The following is a 26,538-nucleotide window of genomic DNA, read 5'->3' as shown; positions in this document are numbered from 1 at the left end:
TAACGATGTATCTGGTAGTGACATACTCTAGCCGCAGTTTCCTTAACGCCCACCCGTCTTCCCCGTCCTGCGACAACCTTTTCATGTTGGGCTTCTTGCCTTCTCCTCCCGTTAGGTGGCTTTATTCCTCTGCGGGGTGACATCTTCTCTTCAGTCCGACTCACCAGGCTACATTCTGTTTCGTGGCTCTGCTCTGTCCATTCTTGTGATTGGACAGTATGCTCATATGCCATGTGTCCTTTACAACCCCTACCCTGGGTTGTCGATGTGTCTAATTCTTCCCTTCCATCTTCTTCAACCGCTTGAGGTCTCTTGCCTCCCCTACACTCTAGCGGTTGCAGTCTCTGAAAATACGTACGACACTGTCCCCTGGCTCGCAGAGGTGCTGCTGCGCAAGATTTTCCGGACCAGTCTGACGCCTGGGGATATTTTAAGTTAAGGAATCTGCGGCTAGACTATGTCTCTACCAGATACATTGTTACTGAAGGTTAGTAACTTGTTCAACAAGTACATGATTTGGTCACTCGTGAATACGAGTTCCCCAATTACATAATGGCTTCACTGTACCCCCAGATGTTGGTACCAAGCATCTCGTATTAATAAACCTACACTGGTGTCAGTGTTGAATTTAATAATAAATGCACCCAGAGGACACCTTAGAGGTGTCCCCTGAAAATCTACCAACTACTAGTGTGTTGATTGACTGGGCTTGACCAGCCGACCAGCACAGACGAGGTTGTGACCCCATGAGGTGAGAGCCTATGCTCTCAGAGATGAAGAACTAAGCCTGTTTGGGGCAGAGGTTTTTACACCTCCTCCACGCAGGATCTGCATTCCAGGGCAGGAAGCTTCAAAGGCCACACCGCCTTTGTTATGCAAACCCAGCCTCTCTAGCTAGCGGAGATGCCCACCTCCCTGACCTGACCCCACTTTTGGCAGCAAGACAGGCGGGAAACTAATAAGTTAGGAGGGTGTCCAACACCAAGCCAGCACCACCCTTAAGGTGGACTAACTGATGCGGACACCACCTTTTCAGGTTCCTCCCTCTTGTTTTGGATGGAATTAGCAATCTTGGGTCGGGCTATGCCCACTTCCCACAGGAAGTGGTCATATATAAGGTGTAGACACCCTAAAGGTTGATGGCCCATTGGCAACTCCCTGTCGCTCCGTAACGCCCCTAAATTGAGTATTTAGGTGGCAACCCTGAACCCAAGAACTGAGATTTGACTGATCAAGAGAAGGACGAGGAAGAGTCGCTACCTGGCGAGAACTGCAGAAAAGCTGTGGACTTTGTGGTCCGAAATCCTGCGGGCTCGCAACTCTCTACAATCACGACATTGTGACACGTCCTGCAGGCAGATCTACCACAAGTCTTGGCTAGCCGGCCAGCACTTTGAAAATCACCTACAGTCTCCCTTGGAGTAGATGAGCCACTTCTCTCCAGTCCGTATGCCCCGAAGAGCATTGTCTGGACCACTGCCTTGCACCTCCCTGGCCCGACTAATGCTGCAGACAGCCAGGAAGAGGTACCCTTGCTCTGGAGGGTCAGATATTTCTCCCCAAAGAGTGTGAAGATACCAGGACCAACCAGAGACATGGAGTACTGGACGGGTTGCACCCAGCACCAACAGCGAGAGTCCAATCTGATTCTAACTTAACCACGACCAAGCAGCTGTCAAGGGACGTCAACATCACTGAGAACCACTTTGTGAGTGGTCCAGCAGTCGTGATTTTGCCCCTGCTAGCTGTTTGTCCCTAACTGCGAGGAGCCCCTTTGCACACCCAGCCGACGTATATACTCTGCACCCGAGCTGCCCAGTCTTGGTACTGAATAACTGGCTGTGCCCCCTTGTCCCAAGGACACTTGAGACCAAGGCCCTGTTGGGAGCTGTTGGAGTTGTCCCCCAGTACCTCTTTGCAGCCTGTTTCCAGGTGCTCTCCCTTCACAGCTACCAACTTCACCAGCACCCTGTTCCCGGCTAAACCCAGGCAGTTCCCGAAGAACTGCTGGCAGTACTTTGTACCTTGGCCCACTACAAGCAGAAACCACGAAGGTGAACCCCTGAAACCGATTTTACTTACTGTTCTGCAATTATGTATTTCCTCTCGATAGGACTGCATTGTGAGTAAAGGTGCACAACTTTAAAATATTTACTTACCTGTAGAAATAAATTGCTACCGAAAACAGTACTTACTTTTCAACTACCGTAAGTTCTTGGTGTTATTTTTCTACTTTGGTCTCGGATTTATTCTTGGAATGTGTGCTTCAGTTATTCCCTCTGAGAGTACAATAGATGCTTAGCACTACCCTCTGATAAGGCTAACTATTTGTCCACGCTACCACAAAATGGAGCATTAGTGTAATCTACTTTAGCCTGTGTAAACCAGTTGGGGACCCACTGAACTCTCTAGACAGTGTACTTCTTTTTAGTGCACCATATAGAGAGACAGTTTCCTACACCGATCAGGTCGGTCTTGTACATCTAATTTTTGTCCACAATAACATCCGTCCAGTATTGTTGTAGTTTGGAGCAATGGCAAAGAATGTGTCAGTATGCCTAGATCTCCGGTTTGCCTCCAGCCTCCAGCATCCATCATCCCCTCTCTATTTCCATGTAGCTGTTCTGACTGGGGTGTGGTACCAATAATGCGTAATTTTAAGTAAAGTCTCCTTTCCAGAAGCGCTATAAGCAGACGTAGACGCTTGGTGCAGAATATCAGACCGCTCTTAAGGGGTAAAGGGGCATTCGCACTCCAGTTCCCATCGTTGCTGTGCTGGAGATTTAGTGTTGGTCATCGGGGCATTAAGGAGGGCCTTGATGTCAGAAAGAAGGAGTTTGTCCATGTGGCGGGAGAGGAGCCATTTCGCAAAGGGTGTGAGTGACCGGCTAGCATCTGGACATGTGTGGCAGGGTAACCAAGTACCGAATGGCAACCTAGTGCCAGTGTGTGTTGGGAGGGATGCAATAGTTAGATTGGACCTCTGCCAAGTCCATAAGGCCATCATGATCAAATCGGTCCCCCACCCTTTTACAGTTGCCCATTTAATCCATTGAGTATGCTGTCCCTTGTAGAGCTGGAGGGAAGTCGGGGTTTCCTATTATAGGTGTCTGTGGTGATGTGTGTTAGGAAATATGAGCCACACACAGTTCTGCTGATAGTTTTCTTTATTCTCGATTTGAACCTAGTACACAGCACAAGAGAATAGAGATACATCCACCGGCTTCCGTCTTCTTGTGGTCAAGTGACCTCGTAGCATTCTAAGGTCGGAAGGACACGAGCCAGAGAACGCCACAAGCTCACCTGCATCCACGCTCACATAACAGAACACTTCCCCTTCCTTACAAATAATAAAAGCACAAACTTATAACATCTAAAATTTCTAAATAATCACAAAAAGGAGACAACCCCTCTTTTACAGCTCTAATATAATAAAGTTAGAAATATAGCTGGGCAGGCCTAGAAACAGTCCTAAGGAGGGTGTACCCTTAACAGTTGATTAGCAATATTTAATTATTTATATGTGTGATATAATCTTCCAAGTGTTTTGGTTTGGCACTTAGCCGTCCTGCTCTATTGACCTCCCCACTCTGTGTTTTTTACATTTTTGTGTCCTTCACTGTCAGAACATCCACCTTCCGTTCCATCCACCTTAACTCCTTGTACTGTGGGGATGTGTAGTATACACTCCAGAAGGTCTGGTGGTGACTGAGCTAGTATGGATGGGTTATCATCACTCACTTCTCTAGAAGTAACTACATCTTCAACCCAATCATATTTTTTCTGTTGTGTGCAAACCTCAGTGTCCAGACTAGTGTCTCTGCATGACACAACACCTTCCGTAACCATTTGGCCATTCCCTTTGTACAATACGATTCTTTTACGGCAGAATTCTATAAACTCTTCACTACTTTAAGGGGAGCAGAACATTTACTTTCCCCCTTGTGTGTCAATCACCCTTTCTTTACTTTTATGTCACCCACACGCAAACTCACTTTTCTTTCCCTGTGTGACTGGCCATACTTGTCTTTTTATTTGACCTGATTCACTTATAGAGAATCCTTCACTCTCTTTGTTGACCATGAGATAATTTTAGTGCAATTCACCCATCCCATATTGTCTTTAATGCTTGTTGATCTTCCTCTCATCAGTTTGAATGGAAAATGTCCTGTGGACTCACTCTGGGTGATTCTGTATGCCCTCACCGTTTCCCTCAACTCATCCTCCCAATCCATATTATTGCTCTTTGATAATTCAATAACTCCTTTTATAACCCTGTTAAAGCGCTCAACGCTACCATTTCCTTCAGGGTGATAAAGGGATGTACAATCCCGGTCTCCTTTATAAACTTTTTGAAACACTCAACTACAAATTGTTCCCCATTGTCTGAAATTAAATCTTACGGCAAAGCTTTTCTTCCAAATACTTATACCAAAAAAATACAAGTTTTCAGAATCTGCCTTTTCAACTACTTTGACCTCTGGCCACTTAGAGAAATGATCAATCAATACTAAAATGTATTTTTGCTCGCTGTTGATATCTCTGGACCAAAAATTAATTCCCCACTCTTTCCAAAGGCATGCTTGAAATAGCAATAGGGAGTAAAGGTGATTTGAGGGTAATTAAACTTTTATCAGAATACGTGCGCTTTACACATTTTCTGACAGACCTCTCTGTAGCTTTATCTTCTCCAGGCCACCAGTATGAACGTTTAATTCTACACTTGCTGTTTGCTATTCCGAGGTGTCCTTCGTGGCACAGGTTAATCACCTTAAAGCTGCCACATAATTTTCTGTTTGGGGGCCTTGTTTTCGGTGATAGAAATTAAACCGGTGTACTGCTTTACACATTGTAGGCGTAAAATACTCATCTAAGTCTGTTTGAATACCTTCCACTCATCACCAGAGCAAGGCTTCTTCTCTATGTGGTTGTGGTTAATCCACCTAGCCCCAAAAAAATCCAAACTGCAGATGTATTATTGAGCAGATTACCCAATCCAAAATGCTGCTCCCACGTGCTGATGTGTGTGACGTTGCCACACACATCGGCACGTGGGAGCAGCATTTTGGATTGGGTACTCTGCTCGTTAACAAGTCCTACGTCAGTGCTATACATGCTCTGTGACTTATCCAAACGTGATGCTCCACACGCTCCTTGTTGGTGCTCCCAGCCTCTCTGAGGAAACAATGGGACACACGCATACAGAACTCGCGCACTTCCTCGTGAATATCCACATGGTCAACAGGCTCTCCGGTCAGGTTTAAAAAGAAAATAATAAACTTGCCAATTTCGTTCCGCTGAAATTTTGGAGTTAGGAGCAGCTGGTTTCTCCAAAAGTCTTCTCTTTACGCTGTACACATACAACATAGTCCAATTGAATACCATTAAAGGTGGTAGCTGTAAAGTCAGGTGGGTTTGTTAAGGTTCAAGTCGCTCGTCCCCATTGTTGCGAAGGATGAGTCGCACATGGTTGTGCTGATAGCTTGCTTAATTATCGACTTGAACCTAGTACACAGCGCAAGAGAAGAGACATACATCCACCTCCTCCCGGCTCCCATCTTCTTGTGGTCAAGTGACCTCGTAGCATTCTAAGGTCGGAAGGACACAAGCCATAGAACCCCACAAACTCACTTGCATCCACGCTCACACAGCATAACAATATGCAGGTGGAAAGATTCCGTCTCAATTGTACCTTGTCCCAGGCTCCTCCCAGGGCCCTAAATACAGGAGAGAGATAAACCTCTGGTGGTTGGTGTGGCTTAGGTAGCCATGGCACTTTCCAAATGTGAATCCCGGCTACTGCTTGATCGATAAAGCACAAGTGCTTCTCAGTGCCAGGCCTAGACCATTCTACCAAATATTGGAGTTGCTCTGCCTCATAGTAGCGCACAAAGTGGGGAAAGCCCAAGCCACCCATCTTTGCTGCCAGTTATGCTTGTTTCTTTGTCATGCTAGCTTTCTTACCATACTATATGTAGTTTTAAATTAGGTGCTGTAGCTAACATGGGTGGGGGGGGAGTGTGCAGCGTTAATGTCTGTATGACCTAGAGTATCTTGGGAAGGAGGGTAATTTTAGCCTCCGCCAACCTTCCCAGCCAAGAAAGGGAGCCTCCCTTTCATAATTGTAGATCGGATCAGACCGTGAAGAGCAATGCAGCTTAATTACGCTCCGCTGTTCTCTGTAGCATGGAGTATATTTGCTGGCCTAAATAGGTGACCCCTTGAGTGGCCCAGGTAAAGAGGAAGAGGCATTCTAGTTGGAGTTGGTTATGCAATGGTTAGGTTAAAAGCCTGGGATTTCTGAAGGTTTACCCTAAAGCCAGATGCCCTCCCAATGTCTTCTAATTCCTGCATCAGTGGGGTGAGGGAGGTGAAGGGTTGTGTAATGGCTGTCATGACATAGTCCGCATATAAAGCGAGTTTATGCTCCGACTCCCCATGGTGATGCCTGCTATGCTTGTGTGTCTGCGTACTCTCTCTGCGAACAGCTCCATATAAAGGGCAAAGAGGAGTGGTGACAACGGTCCCCCCATGCAGTGATGCGTGCTACGTTAAAGAGTTGCGACATCAGGCCATTGACTGACCGCAGCCCTAGGATTGATATATATACAATGTTGGAATCTGGCACAGAGTCCGGCTTTGGCCAGCACCACCAGAGATATGGCCAGTGCAACCTGCCAAACACCTTTTCGACATGAAGGCGCGCTGTTGAGAACAACTTATTTTACCTATGAAATGGAAAAACTTTGGTGTTATCGCTGCAGCCCCTCTCTGGAATGAACCTGTCCTGTTCAAGATCTACCAGGCCCTGCATGTAGTGAGCCTGGCAAGCTGCCGATATGCTAGTGAAAATCTTAGCATCGACTATAACAGTGAGATGGGACAATATGCAGAGCAAGGCGTGGGGAGTACTTGGAAAGTACTGTGATAGTGGCTTCTTATAGTGTCTGTGAGGGAGTCTGACACACTGAAAAAGTTGTATTGACTGGCAAGGAGGGAGCCAAGGAGGCTGCAAATGTTTTGTAAAAGTCAGATATGTAACCGTCTTGGCCAAGTGCCATAGGGAGTCACAATCACATGGCCCGTAGCTTCCAGTAGGAAGGTCTCCTGATGGTAATTTGGAGCATAGTTGTTAGCAAGTGTGTGTATGCATGCAACAAGATTTGTAAGAAAAGTAGTCTGTCCAGCAGCTCTGCTTGTGCCAGGATGACCTGACCTGACCTGCGAAGTGCATGGCCAAAAGGTCCGCTACCCTCGCCCGTTTCCCCAGACCAGAAGAAAAGTCAAACCAACCGGACCCAAAGCGTTTCCAGTCCACTTTAATTCAGTGAGTTTCTTGGATGAGACAACTATTGCAATCGCAGTCTCTCAGCATGGAGAAACCCCCCAGAGTCTTTACTGGAGCATTGAGGCCTCATACATTCAGGCCGAGTATTTTATCCCTTTGCTGGAATTTGTGATTTAGCCAAATAAGCAAGGGTGGGTAGAGCAGCAGTGCGTCCACCCCATTGGGCCAGCTTAGCCATCACCGCATGAGGCAGGGGCACCAGTGTGTGGGTCGTCGGAACATAGTAAACAAAGTAGAAGCAGGCTATGTCGCTGGTGAATGATTGTCTCTGCACTAGAGTTTGGATGAGATCGGAGCACTGACGCATTAAAGGGAGAGTGTTGGTAAAGAGAGGGTAAGGTATCCGGAGTTTGTTGGATCTTAGCAAGGCAGGCCTCGATGTAGATTACCCAGTTACCCAATTTACCCGGTAGGCGAGGCGCCAGCAACCCATCTTTATATCAGTCATTGTCCAGATCTGATGCACTGTCCCGGTGCTGGAGCTGGTGCAGTACCAGTACAAAACAGTCTTGGTCATGGAGCTTCAGAAACTCTTTACTAGATCATTACTGGTGAGTCTGCAGTCTTGAAGGGTCCTGGAGGTTCTCTGTCTTCAAGCTTCCGCCTGGGGTCTGGACCTTTCTGCTGAACCTGGTTGTCCTGTTTCCTGAACCATTTGAGCTAGATCTCCAGCAATTACTTTTCTAGAGATTACATTTTTTCTTTGTTTGGCTCATAAACCCCAATGTCCAGTGTCTGGAGGAAACTGGTAAAATCTTGGTGTCCAGTGGATACCAAGCCAAAAGTCATTGAATTCTGGGCCATCACTGCTTCCGTTTGCAAAGGTTAAAAATCACTTGGCACTTTAATGGGTTTTTAAGATCAGTTAAATTATGTTTAGCCCAGACACTGACTTCTGGACACACCTGATTGCCACTGTAATTTCATCAAGCACCTTGCGGACTTCCACGTTGACACTGAATCATCAATGGAAGTTACCTTTTAGTTTCAGAAACTTAAAGTTTTGGTTCACTACTCAGACTAGTGGCACTGAACCAGTTCCAGAATGTAATAGTGGACCTTTTATTTGCCGTAAGCCGAATAGTGGTCATCATTAAAAAGACCAATTCTGTTATAACAACACCTTGTTATATCTTTGTAATGTTCTTGTTTTGGCAAGCACTTTTCGATAAAATGCTGTATTTATGTCCTGTTATGTAATGAAAGGCTGTGCCTTCTAAAAGAATTCAAAATTGTTAAATCCTGTTAATTTAAGTGTGAATATGTTATGTACAGTTGTTCAGAGTAGTTAATGGAGTGGAGGGAAGCCTCTTTAGAACAAGATTAGTTCCTCCAAATGTGGTGTTTATATAATTCAGAAGCAATAGTGTAACATAATACACACTACTTCTGTTTCTCTCCTGAATTTTCTTACAGTTCATCGGTAGGATATTTGCAGCCTCCAGGCTCAGAACAAATTCAGTTTACTCGCACTTCGCCACCCTGCAACGCACAGCAACTGCAAGGACAGCACTGTACAGGTTTGTATGAACTAGTAGCACAAAATGACAAGTGTTAATAGTTATACACAAAGGATGGCGAAAGCAATGCAAAATAGGTTTATGAACACAAGTCAGCCTAAAAGCATGACTACTCTGTAACCAGAAATGTGAGAAAGTGGCTCTATATACACTGGACCAGAATAAGGTACAGTGTGTATGGAGTCCACAAACCCCAGAGGTATAACAGAGTTTAAAGCCAGGTGTGACCTTACTCTCTAAAGTGGTAGCTTGGTCGAGCAATAAGGCAGTACCAGAGGACAGTGTAAAGCATTTGTTGCACACACTTAGTCAGCAAAAGGTTTCACACACTCAAAGACTTGAACTCCAGGCCAATTGTTTTTATATCAAGAGATATAGTTGTTTTATTTTTAGAACAGGTATCAAAATGTACTGTTCTCCATATGAGAGGTCTCAGATGAGTACTTTGCAGAAAGGCAATTAACTTTGTAAATACAATAGGTACAGGGGTTGCAGTAGGCAACACAATTCTACACACAATTTAACATTGAGCTCAATGGATTTCCTTATATAAACACAGTTGATTACTTTGTAGATTACTTTAGTAATTCCAGGACTGTCTCCTAGGTTCAGTCCTGGGGTCTAAGCTGAAAACAGTTTAGCAAAAACGTTTTAGGTATTGTAGTGATTTTTCAGGAATAAAAAGATATTTTAAAAGTTCACACTTAGAAACTTTTCAAGCGAAACCTGGCAATGTTATCCAATCGGAGAAAATTCAGGATGCAGGTAAAGTACGATCTCGTTACTTTTGTAATCCATTACTGGGCTCCTGGGGCCAGCACTGGGGTCTCAACTTAAAACAGGTAAGTAATTACGTTTCAGTATTTCGTATGATTTCTAAAGAATATTTCTAGTTTTCAAAAGTAGACACTTTTAGAAGAAATTTCATAGAAAAGCAGACAATGCACTCCTACAAGTTACTAGTAAACCTTGTAGGGATTACTTTTGCGGTTCAGTACTGGGCTACAGGGTACAGTACTGGCTCCTCTCCTGATCACAGGTGAGTATTTCGGAATTCGGATGATTTTATATGAATATTTTACGTTTTCAAAAGTAGACACTTCGAAGATTTTTCGAGTCAAACCAGTCAATGTTATTCAATGGCAGGTAAGTGAGTTACCGGTTTCCTGGTGAGTACTCGACTGGTGAAGTTGTGGTTCTGGGCATAGACTTAGGGGTCCCCCAGTGTCCGGTAGGTACAGTTGGTACACCCTCAGCGGCGTAGGGGCGGCCGGGTGTAGAGGTAGTTAGGCCCAATGTTATCCAATGGGGGAGAGGGGGCCTCCGGTTGGTGGCTGCTGGCTAGCAGGCCACGCGGCTGTGGTTGCTGGGCTCCTGGTCACTTGCTTAGGACAAAGGGGGAAGCAGGATAGGAGAAAGGTGGCACAGCCAGAGGCACTCGGGCGGAAGGGTGCAGGGTGCTTTTGAGCCGTCGGGCGCTCAATGTTATCCAATTGAAAAGGTAAAGAAGGAACAAAGGCTGCAGGCTCAGGGGCGGAGACTCTCCAGGGGCGACCAGCACGCCAAGAGGCAAGTTGGGATCTTTGAGCACAGGTAGGTACCCCAAAGGGAGGCACAGGGGTCTGTGGGGCGCCGGGTGGCGCCGGGTGCAGGGGTGTCTTTGGGTGTCGGAAAAGCTTACCCTCAGCTGGTCGCAGTTGGGGGGGGGGCCCTGGTTCTGAGTTTGCAGGCATCGTCTGGTTTGTCGAGGAGGGTCTTTGGGCACTGGACTTCGGGTCTCAGTCGCCGGGGGGACGTCCTCGTGGTCTTGGATCACTCTGGCACGGGCCGGGCTCGGCGGGTGCAGAGTAGGCTGGTCCGGAGCTTCCTGGCTGGCACCGGGGGGGTTGTTGCAGCAGAGCCTCTGCTGATGGGAATCCCAGTCTTTAAGAGGGTCAAGGCAGGCAGGTCCTCTGGGTGTCCCAAGGTTGCTGTCCGCAGGAGTCGCCGGGATTTAGGCAGGAACAGGTTCCAGGATCGACAGGCCGGTAGGGCTGGGGCCAAGTCCGTTGTTGTCGTCCTGTTGTTAGCAGCTGCTCGGCGGGTCTTCTTCTTCTTGATCTTCTTTTGGTATCGGGATCTGAGGAAGGAAGGTTCAGGGAGCCCCTAAATACCGAATTTAGGGGCGTTACAGGTAGGGCAAGGGCAGGGACCAACAGGTCCCTGTCCTGGGGTGGGTACACCACCTAGCCTGCTCCTCTCCTGTGGGAAGGGGGCAGGAGCCTAGCTGTGATTGGGCAGGGCTCCCCATCTTCAAGATGGCCGGAGCCCGGGGTCGTGCTTCACCACGTCTCCCCCACCTGAGGGGTGGGGTTGGCCTAGGCTGGCAACCCCCCCCCCCTTCCTGACGTAGTTTTTCCCACCATTCTTCCCGCCAGAGTGGGGTCAGAACTGGTGGGGGCCAGTTGCTGGGTACAGCAAATGGTCTGGAGAAGCTATCAGAGGCCTTTGAAACTTCCCCCTGCCCAGCCTGGGGGAGGAGACCTAGCACCTCGTCCAGGATGTGCATTGTTGCAGGCCCAGGAGAGCGGGGGGCTCTCCACCCAGGGGTCCGGCAACATGCCTGCTGTGGGGCAGCCTCTGCAGCCTCTCAGCCCAGTCGTGGATTGTAGGCTAGGTTTTCAGGGGGCATCTCTAAGATGCCCTCTGGTGCATTTTATATTAAATCCCACACTGGCATCAGTGCGGGTTTAATGTGCTGAGAAGTTTGGTACCAAACTTGTCAGTCTTCAGTGTAGCCATTATGGTGCTGTGGAGTTTGTAATGACAACCTCCCAGCACCATATACTCTTGATGGCATCACTGCACTTGAAGTGCCCAGGAATGGCCCTGGGTACTGTAGGGGCACAGGGCTCATGCACCTGTGCCCACACCTCTGGCATAGGGCACCCAGCTAGAGGGGTGACTGAAGTATGCCCGGGCAGTGGGTCCTGTGGACATGGCACATAGGGATGTGTGCCACGTAACCTCTTTGTTTAGTTCTGTACTTCGACACTCAGCCTGCAAAGGCAATGTGTGGGTGTCAGGGTACAGGGCCCATGAGGGGTGGCAGAATAAGTGCTGCAGTCCTCGGGGGTCTTCTCTGGTCACCATGCCCTGGGTACCTAGGGTACCATTTACTAGGGGCTGATAGGTGACCAGAGATGCCAATTGGGTTTTAGTTTCAACACCGTTTTAGGGAAGGAACACAGGCCCTGGGTACCTGGTTGGCAGGAACCCAGGGCACACTCAGTCAAAGCACATCAGCAGTTCAGAAAAAAGTGGGGGCATACCAGGGCTAGAAAGATGGCACTTTCTCACAAGAAACCAATAGTTTTTATGGAAAATAGTAGCAAATATAGTTTCATTAACATGATGGATTTCCCAAAGAATGGGAATAGCCTTAGCTTGTGACATGCATGATCTTAATTTCAATCTGTGTTGCAAACCTAAAGCTTGATTACATTTATACTTTTTGTCCAAGGCATGTCAGATAGTCCGCCAGGTAGTCATTTGTTTCGGATAGCGTCAACATCCAACATGCCAAGTGCTGTTGTGTGCGACAGTAGGTTTTATGAAGGCAGTGATGGGGAAGCTGGGTTATAAGTGGATGACTGGCTAGAAACGTTGTCCAGTTGTATGAGATTTTAAGCTATGTTCTCCATGGAGTATTGTCGGAGGAAGGTTTGAATTGTTTACATTTTCAGGTGTTGTTCTAACTGCATGTTCCCTTCCCCTCTTGCAGAGCTTGCATTAGCTCCCAGTGCGCAAGCGGATCTGTTTTAAGATATGTTGTATTGTACACAAATCCCTAAACGGTAAAGGCCCCAGTTATCTGACAGACAAATCCACAAAATACCAGCTTCCCAGGGCACTTCGTTCTGGCTCCAAATCTGTTCTTGTAGTTCCTCGTTGCAAAAAATCCCAGCAGGGAGTTAGAGTTCTTCCATTTAGCCCCGACCTACTGGAACCAACTACCCATCCAGCTGTTGGAGTGCTCTGATCACCTGCCGTTCCGGAGGCTTCTTAAGACGGCACTGTTTTAATAGGTCCCTTCCTTGGCCGACAAAAGCAAAGTCCTAGCGCGGAGAGACCCCTCACGGCGTGATTCAAGCGCTTTACAAACCATAAATCAAATCTAATCATGTGGACTTGTTCTGCCCTTGTTCAGTGCATTCGACAGCACGATTCCCTCGGCTATGTCTAAGGCATCAGCTCACTCATAATATTTGTTTTTTTATCTCCCATGCTGCTTGAGAGCTCTGTTAATTGTGAATGTTAATTACTCAGCATAATTGACAGATAAAATACTAAGTTGTCCCATCATTGCTAAGGATCACTCTTTCTAGAGCCTATAAGCACACAAGCTACACACATTGTGGACTGATGATGGCATCATATTGAAATGTTTAATGCCTGTTTTAATTCCTTAGGTGTTCCACCCCCTCCTCCAGGGGGAGGAATGGTGATGATGCAGCTTAGCCTACCTAATAATGCTCCGCCGCGACCCCATTCACCTCCACATTGGAAGCAAAGCAAATATTATTGTGACCATCAAAGAGGACCGAAATCCACAGATTTTTGTAGTATAGACCCATCTACGCAGGTATGCCAACATTTGTGCTTTAGCTATATTTTTGTATTGTAAACGTGTGTATAGTTTAATAAAAAGTAACTTGACAATTGAATTACATTTAGAATTACTTCACAATGAGTTAACAAGCTAAGAGATTTTACGTTGCATGTACATTTTAATACTTACTTCTTGTTTTTATGTATCGACAATAATGCCTGAAGGCAGCTTTAGAACGCCTTTCACTCAAATTATAAAATGTGGTCTCCATCAGAAATGTACTTTAAGTCAAGGGATATTTCAATCTGGCTTATTTTTAAGTGGAGCAGTTCGATCCAAACAAAATGTTTCCAGATAAAATTTCCAAGAGCATTTTTCGTACAGCTGCAAAAAATAAATGTAAAAAAACTAACTGCTCACGGTTGTTGCATCAATTCTTGATAAAATTACTATGCAGCTGTCTCACGATGGGAAGCTGTACCTGAGAGGAGTGAGAAAATGAACTAAAAGATCATTAGAATTTTACAGATTTCGGAATTAAATATGTTTGAGAGGTTTAGCATTCATTTACACATTCGGAATTAAATATGTTTGAGAGGTTTGGCATTCATTTTATTTGAACAGTCCTTTCGCTATATATGTGTGGTCTGTCTTTGGAATTAATGTGTTTTGTGATTTTTCAGCATAGCCCACAGCTACCCAGCCCAGCAACGTCTCCAGTTCAATCACCGTTACCACTCCAGTTATCAAGCATCAAAAATATCCGCCCTGGACTGACATCGATTTCTGTCATGCCCCAATTTTCTAGACCATTTCTCCCTGGACAAGGTAAGATGCCTCGGAGAAGCAATATGTGTTCATGGCACTTCCTCAGCATAATGTCCAGCATTGTTGAAGTAAGTAAAGATCACTAGTTGGCATTATTCTTAACCGATTGTTATGAAAATAAATTAAAATTGTCAGGTCGGGGGTATGTCTAATTATTACTGGTCTGACTTACGCAATCTAGTGCCAGAACAAGAATGTGCTTTCTGTGGATCTTATTTTTTTATTAACAAACTTTATTGCGTTTTTGTATTCAATACGGTACTTCGGTTTACCACACCGAAAGCATAACCTTCATGACCATACATTACTTTGTCGTTTATTTATATCACATACTATCTTCGAGTGCAGGTCAGCAAGAGGCAAATTAGCATTGTGGAGTGTGACATTTCGTGTTTAGTAGTTGACAATGTTGTCTGCGTTATAAACCACTTGGGAAGCTTCAAACACCCCGCACTCGTCCCCCCAACTGACGACATACATCATTTAGATTTCGAAACGAAAGTACGTCTTGCTTTGACACTTGATCCTTCTATCATACATTGTACATAATCACCCATTTTACCCCTACCTGGGGAATCGGCTTGTGTGTTTTTTTGTTGAATACTTTTTTATTAGCATTTCCGTATAGTAAACGTATCACATGGCAATGCATTGTAATTGACATCATTACATACGTTTCAAACATTTGTACATGCAATCGCCTGTCCGGGAGAATGTGAACTCAGTATATAGTGTGGTCACTGCATCATATCTTATCATATTGTTGTGTATGCCTTTACATATGGAAATGAATCTCTCTCCTATTTTCTACCGGCGAACCAACTACCGGTTGTGGTTTTTAACTAGCAACTGGGACGTGAAACTGGGGTGGTGTTCATGAGGTCTGAGGTATGTAATTCAGGCGGGGTACCGGGGCTGCATTGTGTCCTGCTTGCGGGCGCAATTAAGTTCATCAAGGTGGAACCTGTCCAGCCGTCACTGTCTTTCTGGCTGATCTAGGTAGTGTATGGTTGAGTGACTCCCACCCTTGCCAGGGTCCTGAGCAGTGCTCTGTGCTGCCTCCTGCTCTCTCTCTGGGGCCCCCAACCCAGTCCTTGTCAGGGTCTCGAACAGTGCTCTGTGCTGCCTCCTCTCTCTCTGGTGCCCCCAGGCCCCCGTCCTTGTCAGGGTCCTGAGCAGTGGTTTGTGCTGCTTCCTCTCTCTCTGGGCCCCCGTCCTTGTTGGGGTCCTGAGCAGTGCTCTGTGCTGCCTCCTGCTCTCTCTCTGGGGACCCCACCCCCGTCCTTGTCAGGGTCCTGAGCAGTGCTCTGTGCTGCCTCCTGCTCTCCGGGGCCCCCAGGCCCCCCCTCTCCTTGTCAGAGTCCTGAGCAGTGCTCTGTGCTGTCTCCTGCTCTCTGGGGCCCCCACCCCCGTCCTTGTCAGGGTCCCGAGCAGTGCTCTGTGCTGCCTCCTCTCTCTCTCTGGGGCCCCCAGCCTCCCCTCTCCTTGTCAGGGTCCCGAGCAGTACTCTGTGCTGCCTCCTCTCTCTCTGGGCCCCCCCTCTCCTTGTCAGGGTCCCGAGCAGTGCTCTGTGCTGACTCCTGCTCTCTCTCTGGGGCCCCCACCCCCCGTCCTTGTCATGGTCCTGAGCAGTGCTCTGTGCTGCCTCCTCTCTCTCTGGGGCCCCCAGCCCCCCCTCTCCTTGTCAGGGTCCCAAGCAGTGCTCTGTGCTGTCTCCTCTCTCTCTGCCCCCCTCCCCCCTGTCCTTGTCAGGGTCCCGAGCAGTGCTCTGTGCTGCCTCCTCTCTCTCTGGGGCCCCCAGCCCCCTTCCTTGTCAGGGTCCCGAGCAGTGCTCTGTGCTGCCTCCTGCTCTCTGGGGCCCCCAGCCCCCCTCTCCTTGTCAGGGTCCTGAGCAGTGCTCTATGCTGCCTCCTGCTCTCTGGGCCTCCAGCCCCCCTCTCATTGTCAGGGTCCCTGCTCTGTGCTGCCTCCTGCTCTCTTGGGCCCCCAGCCCCCCCTCTCATTGTCAGGGTCCCTGCTCTGTGCTGCCTCCTGGTCTCCGGGGCCCCCAGCCCCCCCTCACCTTGTCAGGGTCCCTGCTCTGTGCTGCCTCCTGCTCTCCGGGGCCCCCAGCCCCCCCTCTCCTTGTCAGGGTCCCTGCTCTGTGCTGCCTCCTGCTCTCTGGGGCCCCCAGACCCCCCTCTCCCTGTCAGGGTCCCTGCTCTGTGCTGCCTCAGAGGAGCAGTGGAGACTGCTGTCTCTGGGGCCCCCACCCTTGTCCCGGGCCTGCCTCTGGCTCTGACTGAAGAGAAACCATATTGATACTTTGTCTCTCTTCAGTCAGAGGGAGGGGGGCGAGGGGCTCAGAGCAGGCTGCAACCTGCACCTGCTTTCGAGGGAGAGAGGCTTGCAAGCCTCTCTCACAGCTCTGACGAGCTGAGGGAGCGGGGGCGGGGCCCCCTTCATTAACTGAGGAGAGTGGGCCCCCCCCCCCCGCACCGCGGGGCCTGCGGGGGCGTTTGTTACGCCCATGCGAGAAACAATAGAGGACCAGTTCTGTTATGGCTTGTGGATTACTCGTAACACTCATACTTAATGGTGTGCATGTGTTGTCACATATTGCAATATCCGGTCTTTGTGGGCTTCAGATTATAAACTGCTTTCTTCCGAGTAGTTTTTACTTAGTAGTTTAATTTCTTTTTTTAATCTCTTGCATTTTTGTAATTATAGGTTTGTAATTCCTTTGAAAAGAATCCATTTACCATACCTGTACACCAATTCAGTACTGTAATTTTTTTTTTCTCATGCATCGTTTTTTAAAATTAATTTCTATTTTTTACTAGTAATGCAGGGCTGATTCTGCAGTCTGCATAGAATATGAAAATGCATGTTAAAAAGTCCAAGGGTAAAGGGTATTGTAAAGTACTGTATTCAATCTTACGCTGAGTAAACCAATTTTCTTCGTCAAAGCTTGAATAATAGTTATTTTACATTCAGCATCCATTGTACAGAAATATTGTATTTCTGAAATGCATAAATGAGCCTGATATTGTCCCATTAAGAGATTTCCAGACTTTGTTTTTTCTTCTTCAGGAGAAGCCAGGTATCCATTGCTTGGGCAGCCTTTGCAGTACAATCCACCTTTGCTACATGGACACATAACTACTCAACAGGTACAAGATGCGGTTTAAAGCATTTCTTTTAGAAATAGTTGTTATTACTCCAAAAAGCATTGACAATGCCAATAGTTCTGGATATAATGTGCTTCAACCTGCACTAACAAAAGTACACCTCTCACCCTTCACTCGCACATGGGTACCACTCACCATCCGCTCACATAGGCGTACTGCTCACCTCCCTTTAAATGGGCATGCTGTTCACCCTCCGCTCACACTTAGAGCACCACTTCTCCTCCACTCACAGGCACGATGCTCACCACCCACACACACAGGCACACTCCTCAGTCTCCTCTCAAAGGCACATTGCTCACCCTACACACACAGAAACATACTCCGTCCCCCTGCACGGACACAGACCACTCATTCACCCTTACGCAGACCACTAAACCTGGACGCCTATGGGTGCATCATTCACACTCCTTCCAGTTGCAGTGTCATTGATGAGGAAGTATTTGTTAGCAATGCTACAAACATAAATGAAATGTTTATTTTGTAATTGAGTACATTGGTAGGAAATAAATAGATGCATTGACAAAGCCGATAGGGCTAACTTATAAATGAAAGTGTTTCTTCAATCATTTATGGGTTTAGGCACTCAGTAAATTGTCATAAATGTACCCAGCCACTCATTCTTGCACTCGTACATCCATTCATCCATCCGCTGGCCTATTCTCGCATTCCCCACTTCGAGAGCCACAATAACACACAAATACAAAATCAATAACAAATGCAAAGTATATTGAAAAAGATAAAGTTTGAAAACAAAATGGGCGGTGCTGTCTGAAGACGGATGGGGGCATATGCTAGCATTAACAAATACATTCAAAAAAGCATCAAATGGTATTGTTGTTTTAAAGTGCCTTCATGATATTCATGTTTGGAACCAAAGTGTTGGTCGTCTTGGAATGGTAAAACAATGAAACATGATGGGTAATACCATTATATGTTTTTTTGACTGCTTTAGAGGCAGTGGCTATATCCTATATCTAATGTGGTGCACTGAGGTCAATTGAGAAGCAAACTGCCAGCTTATTAGCACTGTCTTGGGAGCTGTAGTATGTTCTTAAAAAAAGTAAAGAAAGAAAGAATTGAAAGGCGTCTTGTAAAAGGACAACGTTGAAAAAGGCTGGCCCACCAGCCCTGGTGGTGAAGTGTAGAGACCAGCTAAAAGAAACTCGCTCTTGGTCCTGCTCCAAAAGGAATGGTCCAGCCCGAACCGCTGCGTCGGGTCAGTTTTTAAGGAATTTTGTGTCTTTCTCCTGAACTAATGGCATGTTATTTAACTTTATGCAAAAAGGTATTATGGAATGAGTGAATTCCTTTAAAATTGTATAATGAGCTCAGAAAAGAGAGATAAAAGTCTTGTTTGGCAATAGCAGCCGGGATTTCCCTTTATGAGACTTCTCTGATAAGTGGCAAAGAGGTCTTCAATCTGTGTATTTGTACTTCTATTTAGTTGGGTTCTTCTTTAGGGTGTTTTGTGAGTGATAGCTCAATCTTTCTAATTTAATTTCGTAGAAATTGCATTTTTTTCTCCGTGTTTCAGAATGTGAAGAAGAATCATGGGGTGGTGGGTGAAGTTCTGTTTCAAAGTGCCATTCTGGTTCCTGATCCATTATTTAGCTTAATTTATTTCCCACCTGATAAGACAGTGGTACCTCAAAGATATGTTTTTAGGTCTCGTGACCTACAATGCGCGCAAGCGCATTGAGGGATCGAGAATTCAAGTGCTCAAAATCCTCGTGAAACCACGGGCTTTTTGCTGCGGTTTTCATGAAGTTCACGTGGCCACAGGCACGTGCTTTTGGGCCATAAACTTGCATTTCTCCTCCCCTCCCCAGCCAGCTTCCCCCAGGCCGTAGCAGCACTCCTCCCACACCTTTGAAGTGTAGCTTAGCTTCACTTCAAAGGCCCCTGCTGCTTCACACCGTGTCGCATTTCTCCTCCCCCCTCCCCTTCTCTGCCTTCCCTCCGTCTTGTTGTTGTTGGCCTTCCTCTGCTCGTTAAGTGTTCTGTTTGGTTTACTTCATGCATTAAACTTCGGCAGCTTCATTTGCCCTTCCGTCACGTAATCTCCCTTTGTCGTCCCACCCACCTCCACACTTCTGTTTTGTTTACTTCGTGCATTAAACTTCGGCAGCTTCATTTGCCCTTCCGTCACGTAATCTCCCTTTGTCTTCCCACCCACCCCCACACAACACTGCTTGCCCACCGCTCCGAGGTCGCTGCTTTTTTCTTTAAACTTAAATTATCGCTTCATTTGTAGTGCCGTCACTTAGTCTCCCTGTGCAGTCTTCTCTCCATCCCCTCGCCCCTCCCACAACACTACTTGTCTGCCCGCATCACCCCTGCGAGATAACTGCTTTTTTTGTTTAATCTAATTTCGTAGATTGATATAGCGCTGGCAAGGCGGAATGTAAGTGATTTTCCCAGAATCACAGGATGTTGAAGCGACGCCGAGACTAACATCGATCCCCAGCATCCGAGTCAGCCGCTCTAACCGCTGTATCACATCCTCTCCCTCTGGGGATCCATGTTATGAGTCTCCTTTTGTTGACAGCAGTGTCAGCAAAGACATGGTATCAGGTGCAAGGAACCACGTGGTTAGATTACATCAAAATAATATCTGAAAAGAGAAACATGCAAATATAATATTTGATGGAATCTAACCAAGTTGTTCCTTACAACCGCTACCACGTCTTTTTTCCCACTGCTATATTGGTTAAAACACATGTGCGTGTCTTTCTGCATCTCGGACAGGTTGTTGTACTTTTGTGTTTGGTTTACATCTGTTGCCCGGACCTCACGATGAGCTTCGCAGCATGTCCAATGCAGTTTTGGTTGTTTTTTTAATTTTGCCAGATGGAGTTATTCATAAGTTCAAATGCCGCTCAAGTTACATTGCTATATGCGAAGATCTCTGTTATTTGTGGTTTAGAGTAACTCACACAGTCAATAAGATGGCCACATCAGAGCTCGACTTCTCGCTTCAAAGGTGCTGCTCTTATGTCAGGGGACTGAAACCTGGGTCCGATGTCAGCACCCTGAAATCCCTCAGTAGACGTTACCCTCATTGGCGCATGTGCAGTGCTCACCGCCAGCGGTACACATTCTCTAGATATATTTGTACCTCCACAACATATTAAGTGACCAACATATTAACTGAATGTCTCTTTATTTTGCTTCCTTTGTAATGATTCGTTTACATTGCCACTTGGGTGCTGTCAATTCTATCTAAGAAACTGTTCCCATTATTTCCCTGCCTGCCGACTTTCTCCAGCTGTGTACCCTGTTAAGGCCGCAGCTGCTGCGTATACTGACTTGTGACGAAGTCACGCAGCAAAGGTAGTTGCTAATTGCATTTCATGATTGTTAGCATTGGCTTGGATGCTTCCATGACCTGATTGGCACTGATGTCGTGGAGCACAGCTAACGACTGCTCTGGTTTCCACACCAGAACGGAAACTGGGCATATTTCTCGCGAGGCCATCTCTCTTTGGGACAAGATAGTATCTTATTTTGTGCAGCCAGAGCTCTTAATTTGCACCCCTGTCCTCACACCGTAGAAATGGCATGTAGGTGCCTGGTACAAAGAAAGCTATATGCCTTATTACTATAATACTGTTCTTTTGTGAAGTTTTTTTTAATGTATTGCAACCTAGATTAAAAACTTTTACCGTTGACAGTTTCTTAGCTGCTCTGGTTTTCAGTGGTTCGAAGACACCCTTTGGAGTGCATGATTGAAAATGGTGTTGTTGGTAGTAAGATCTGTATGAGAGGTGTGTGAGGTTTGGAAATGTGCTTGAAACATAGTGCGACAGCAGCGTTGCACATAAACATGAGATAATAAATAGTGTGACATAAGAGACAGTGGTGTACATGTTACCTACGGTTATATTCAGGAATTAATAGTAGTTATGCAACTGAGCCTATTTTTAAGTGGTAAAAATTACTGAACAGTCGATGTACTGAACACAATCCACAGAACAGGTCTATAATTACGCATTGAGGCAAAAGTATGACATTTGGCCGTGTTCTTTATATTTTAATAGTAATTTCGATTATGTGAGCTGGCCTCAAGCACCATGAGCTGATATGTTCAAAAATGGATGCCAAATTTTTAATTTACTGCTTTCACGTGTAATTTCTCTACAGAAAACATACAATATAATATTTTCCATAGGAGTCACTGTTGTATCTTAATATCATTCTAAAATGCTGATATAAGGAAATCACTAACTTACTCGAGTCCAATTTAAAAAAAATGAAAAAGTCTGAAAGGGATCATGATTTGTCTTAATTATATCACTGCAGATCACAACCCTTGCACAAAAGTGTACAGGTATGATTGAAGGGGTAGATGAATCATTTTGTGTCTCTTTATAAAAGCAGTTGACATATGTAAGTGGCTCTGTTTTGTTATAGATTTAGTACATTTTGAGGACTCCAGGATCAAGAACAGTAGAATTTAGTGGCACATGTATCTGTATGAAGAGTTTATTGGCACTATGAACATTTCAGATAGACATCACGGATCCTTATTTAAACTGCAGACAGGGTAATGCAGTTACATTTATTTTGAGACCAATACAGCGCAGTGAACGGTGGCAGTCCATAAACTCAGAGCATTATTCATGCACTGCTCAAACAATTATATGGCACCACCAGAGGCTTCAGATTAGGCTGTATCTTTCTCCAATTTATAAGGCTCCAGCAGCTTTACAAAGAACCACAATCAATAGTAACAAGCACTGGCATTGCCAATAGGTCTCGCAGTAGGAAAGTTGGAGCTATTACAATTGCAAATAACAATGCCTTTTCTTTTTGTTTTCATTTTCAAAACATAAAGGGCTTTGTCATTTACAAAACCAATAGCTCCAACTTTCCTACTACGAGACCTATTGGCAACGCCAGTGCTTGTTTGTGTTTTTTGCTTTCCGACTCCCTGAGAGTTTCAATGTTCTAAAGTGAGAGTTTTTGTATATAGACTCCATTTTCAGTTCTTAAGGGTTTCCTTTCCTCAATTATTTTGCGAACCATTTTACCGAGACTTAAGTGTTTTAGGTGCAAGGTTCTCATTTATATCAGATATTGTTTCCATGTATTAGAAAATGAGGGCATTCATTTCTTGATTGTGAGGATTGCTTTTAGAATGTTTATATTGTTTATGATATCTTTTACCCATTTTGGGTTTTTAGGCTGGCATTTGTTAGTTTTTGGAGGAGATTGTAATGAATACGTTTTAGGCTGACAAATCAACTGAAATAGGAGACTGGCTTCATCATCCCTTCTGGGGAAATTATTAGCTCTGAAGTGGATCCTTACATGTGTGCGTTTAAGATCTAAATATAGTTTTTTGAGAGTGACTCCATACCCCCCCCCCCCCCCATGTATTTTTAATCTCTTGAGGGAAGGTTAAAGTTGGCCTTGAATGTTCCATGTCCAGTAGACTGAGGCACAAGAAAGCAGAAAAACAAACATGTAGAACTCAAAAAGGGGGCAGGGTAGAAGCACCCTGAACCCCTAGGCCTGCTCCGGGGGTCCCACAGGGACCCCCTAAGCACCGCGCGATTTTTGAATTTTTTTTAAAAAAATTATTTGACTTGGGGGTCCCTGTGGGTCCCCCTGAGCAGGCCTAGGGGGTCAGGGTGCTTCTACCCTGCCCCCTTTTTGAGTTCTAAAACTTTCCGAGCACGAGCTGCATGCTCATTGGCTTTCAACACTTCAAACCAGGAAGTGTTGACAGCCATCTTGTGCTCTGTAGACCGAGGCACAAGAAAGCAGAAAAACAAACGTGTAGAACACAAAAAGGGGGCAAATTTTTCTTTTTAAACCCATTTTTTTTTTAATTACCGCCCGGGGGGACAAAATCGCAGAGGGAATAGTGATAAAGAAGTGTGGGGGGGCCCCAATCCCCCCTACACCGCCCCGGGGACCGCCGCCCCCCCCCAGGGAAAAGCAATGCAGCCCCCTGGTGTATAATGGAGGCTCATGGTGGGCTAGTTGGCCCCCAGGGACCCCCAGTATGCAAGGGAACTTAATCCCCCAATTTAGAACACTCTACAGGGCGTGTTTGCACAGTTTAAGTTGGGGAAATAATTCCTGTTCAATCCAGAGGTTCCCTAGAGGGAACTGGTCCAACAGGTATCTCCAGTAAGCGCCATGGAGCTGCGCTGTAGAGTGTTGTAAAAAGGGGGCGTGCCCTCTGAACACCTGCCTGCAAAAACGTAGTAAATCAGTATAAAGAAAATAACAAATAATACATTTAAAAATTGTCCTTTAAAAAAACCTTCGAAATTCAATGAAAAACCCATAGGTTTCAGGCCTGATATAGTTAGGAATTAGCATTTAAAAAACCATTGAAATTCACTGAAAGAACCATAGGTTTCAGGACTTGTATAGTTAGGAATTAGCATTAAAAAACCTTGCAAATTCACTGAAAAAACCATAGGTTTCAGGCCTTATATAGTTAGGAATTAGCATTTAAAAAACCTTTGAAATTCACTGAAAAAACCATAGGTTTCAGGCCTTATATAGTTAGGAATTAGCATTTAAAAAACCTTTGAAATTCACTCAAAAAACTATACGTTTTAGGGGTGTTATAGTTAGCTGGACACTTCACTCATACAAAACCATTGAAATTGCTCCTATATAGTTAGTTGTACTAACTATATTTCGCGCACCCGCAATCCACTGCTGATGATGTCACATATTACATCATTCATGACATGGTCAGTAACATCACTATACCTATACCATCAGAGCAACGGACACCGACTGAAGGGTTGATGGGTGGCCTACATAAACAGAACTACCTGTATCAAGTCGGGTGACTTCTCAAGTTACATCACTGATTACATCATTGATGACATCCACAGAACCACTCACACCTCCCACATAACCTCTCATACACCTACGGACACACCCATACACCCGCTCACACATCCACTTGCTCATTCATAGAGCCACTCACACACCCACTCTAAGCAACTTTTGTAATTTCCTAGTACAATATGTTTAACACTCGTAAACTTTTAGAAAACACTCACACTGACCCTAGATCAATTCACATCCTGCACTTATACCACGGGCTTGTGCGCCTCTTTAATCGATTACATCTGACTATCCATGCAGCATTTTCCAAAGGCAAGTAACTTCCGAGTCCAGCACACTCTGACCGAGGGCCATGCACGGTTAATTTTTACTTTCTCTAGGGCAACCTCTGGACTCTCACAAAGCCAAACAATTGTTATTGAGGAAGGGGTCAGTGGGCTTCAAAGAATAGAATGGTCAACCACTCCTTCACCTGTAAACATGGAAGAACTGAGGGAAGCACTACAACAAGGGGCCCGGGAGTCATCACCATTGCCCCTAAATTGGTTGCAGTTCCTGGCAAAGTTAACTGACAAGTTCTGCGATGAGGATCGTGTGCGGATGAAGCACGCCAACGAGAATCCGCATCTTGGCATTGAGAGCTCACAGACGGAGACTCTAGTAGAAGTGGTCCAACTGGGGCATCCCGGAACATCTATTGAGAGCCATTAGGAGCCTATACACCTGGACCTGGGTGAAAGTGAAAATCTCGGCCAAGAGTCACAACCCATAATATATGGACTAACACTGGTGTAAAACAAAGAAGCATTCTAGCCCCAGTTCTGTTCAACCTCATTCCACATGGCTGTATAAACCCCAAACTCGAGGCTACAGCCATCTGTTCAATCTCCTTTATGCCGCACCAGTGTCTCAAATAGGGCTTGAATTGGATCTCTTAAAACATTTTCATATGTTGAAAGATCGTTTTTTGGGATTGTTGGAACTGGCACGTTCTGGTTGGCTGAGGCAAGGCCCTAGCCAGGCAGAAACCACCACTCCCATCAGAGGTGGGTTATTACACTTACTGTATAACCGGAGCTCACCCTTTTCCCTCTTGGCACTGGGCAGTCATGCTCATCTCAGAGGCAATGTGTAAAGAATTGGCACAACACTCTCACACAATAAATACACTGAACATCTCAAAAGAGACTTCACACATGATGTAAAGTTTATATGCAACACACACAGTAACTAATACAACATGAGCATCATCTATTTCTGGGCATAAATCACATTGGGAAATATCACTAGCAGTACTTGGAACAACCTTGTTAAAATTACATCAGTAATATGAGAAAGATCCTACTTTTCCTCCACTCCCGCACCCTAATGCGGTGTGAAATTTTGTCAGAACGAGGCCCACCCAGGCAAACATTATAATTCAATACCACACAGTTCTAGGTGCACCGCAGATCACAACGATACTAGAAATGTGTACACACAGCAGATAATTGCAACACTTTTAAACAGCACCGTGAGCTAAGACCATCCAGGTAAAAAACAATGTCAAACACTAGTAGTCTGTTGGCAAGGAATTGACATGTAAAGAAACACCGCTGTGCGGTGTAATGAATCACAGGCAGTCTCTCCCACACACTCACACAAAACCGATACGTGGTACCACGGATATCAGGCAGGTCCGTATGGAGTGCACTCGCACACACATAGCACCGTAATGCGTTGCAACTAATTTCCGGCAGGTCAGTTGGTAATGCACATGCAGACCCTATGGCCCAAGCCCACCATTCAGCTTTCCCTGAATACCCTACACCTACAGGCTGGAGATAAAGTAAACCTTGCCCTCGATCCTATGCTGATTGTGGCTGGAGTTATACTTGGGCTCCCAGGTAAGAAGGTGGGGATGGGTAAAAGAGCTAATTTGGAGGCAGTCGACAAATTGGGGTTTGGCCATTACTCAGGAAGTTCACCCATTGTATGCGGAGCAGAAGCAGGATGAGGGGGATAGTTGTTCAATCAAAGGATTCCACACAGTGCCTTCCGACACCAGCCAAAGTTCCACGAAGCACGGTTGGGGAGAGGCACGCAGTCTATTTACCCAATTCCGATTGCTCTCTGAAGCGTTCCTTAGCCCAGTCAATTACTCTCACCACCCTGGCCTGTTCCGGGCAACACTACCTGGCTACATGAAGTCGCCGGGCTGGGTGAGGAGATGGCTGTTGGTCCGCAACACTGAGGGCACAAAAGGAGCAATCAGTGATT

General features: G+C 45.9%; 1 protein-coding gene across 11 annotated transcripts in view; it reads left to right on the top strand.

Moving 5' to 3' along the window:
- The window catches only part of R3HDM1 (R3H domain containing 1), a 536,983-nt gene that overhangs the window by 445,956 nt on the left and 64,489 nt on the right, over positions 1-26,538 (top strand). For all 11 annotated transcript variants that reach the window (XM_078681804.1, XM_078681797.1, XM_078681794.1 and 8 more), the window contains 4 exons: positions 8,765-8,868; positions 13,320-13,492; positions 14,143-14,287; positions 17,360-17,439. In XM_078681804.1, the coding sequence (XP_078537930.1) occupies positions 8,765-8,868; positions 13,320-13,492; positions 14,143-14,287; positions 17,360-17,439 (502 nt within the window). The remainder of the gene's footprint in view (positions 1-8,764; positions 8,869-13,319; positions 13,493-14,142; positions 14,288-17,359; positions 17,440-26,538) is intronic.

Source organism: Lissotriton helveticus, chromosome 3_1 (genome assembly GCF_964261635.1).
Source record: "Lissotriton helveticus chromosome 3_1, aLisHel1.1, whole genome shotgun sequence".
In the NCBI taxonomy this organism is placed as follows: Eukaryota; Metazoa; Chordata; class Amphibia; order Caudata; family Salamandridae; genus Lissotriton; species Lissotriton helveticus.
This window is presented reverse-complemented; position numbering and strand designations above follow the sequence as displayed.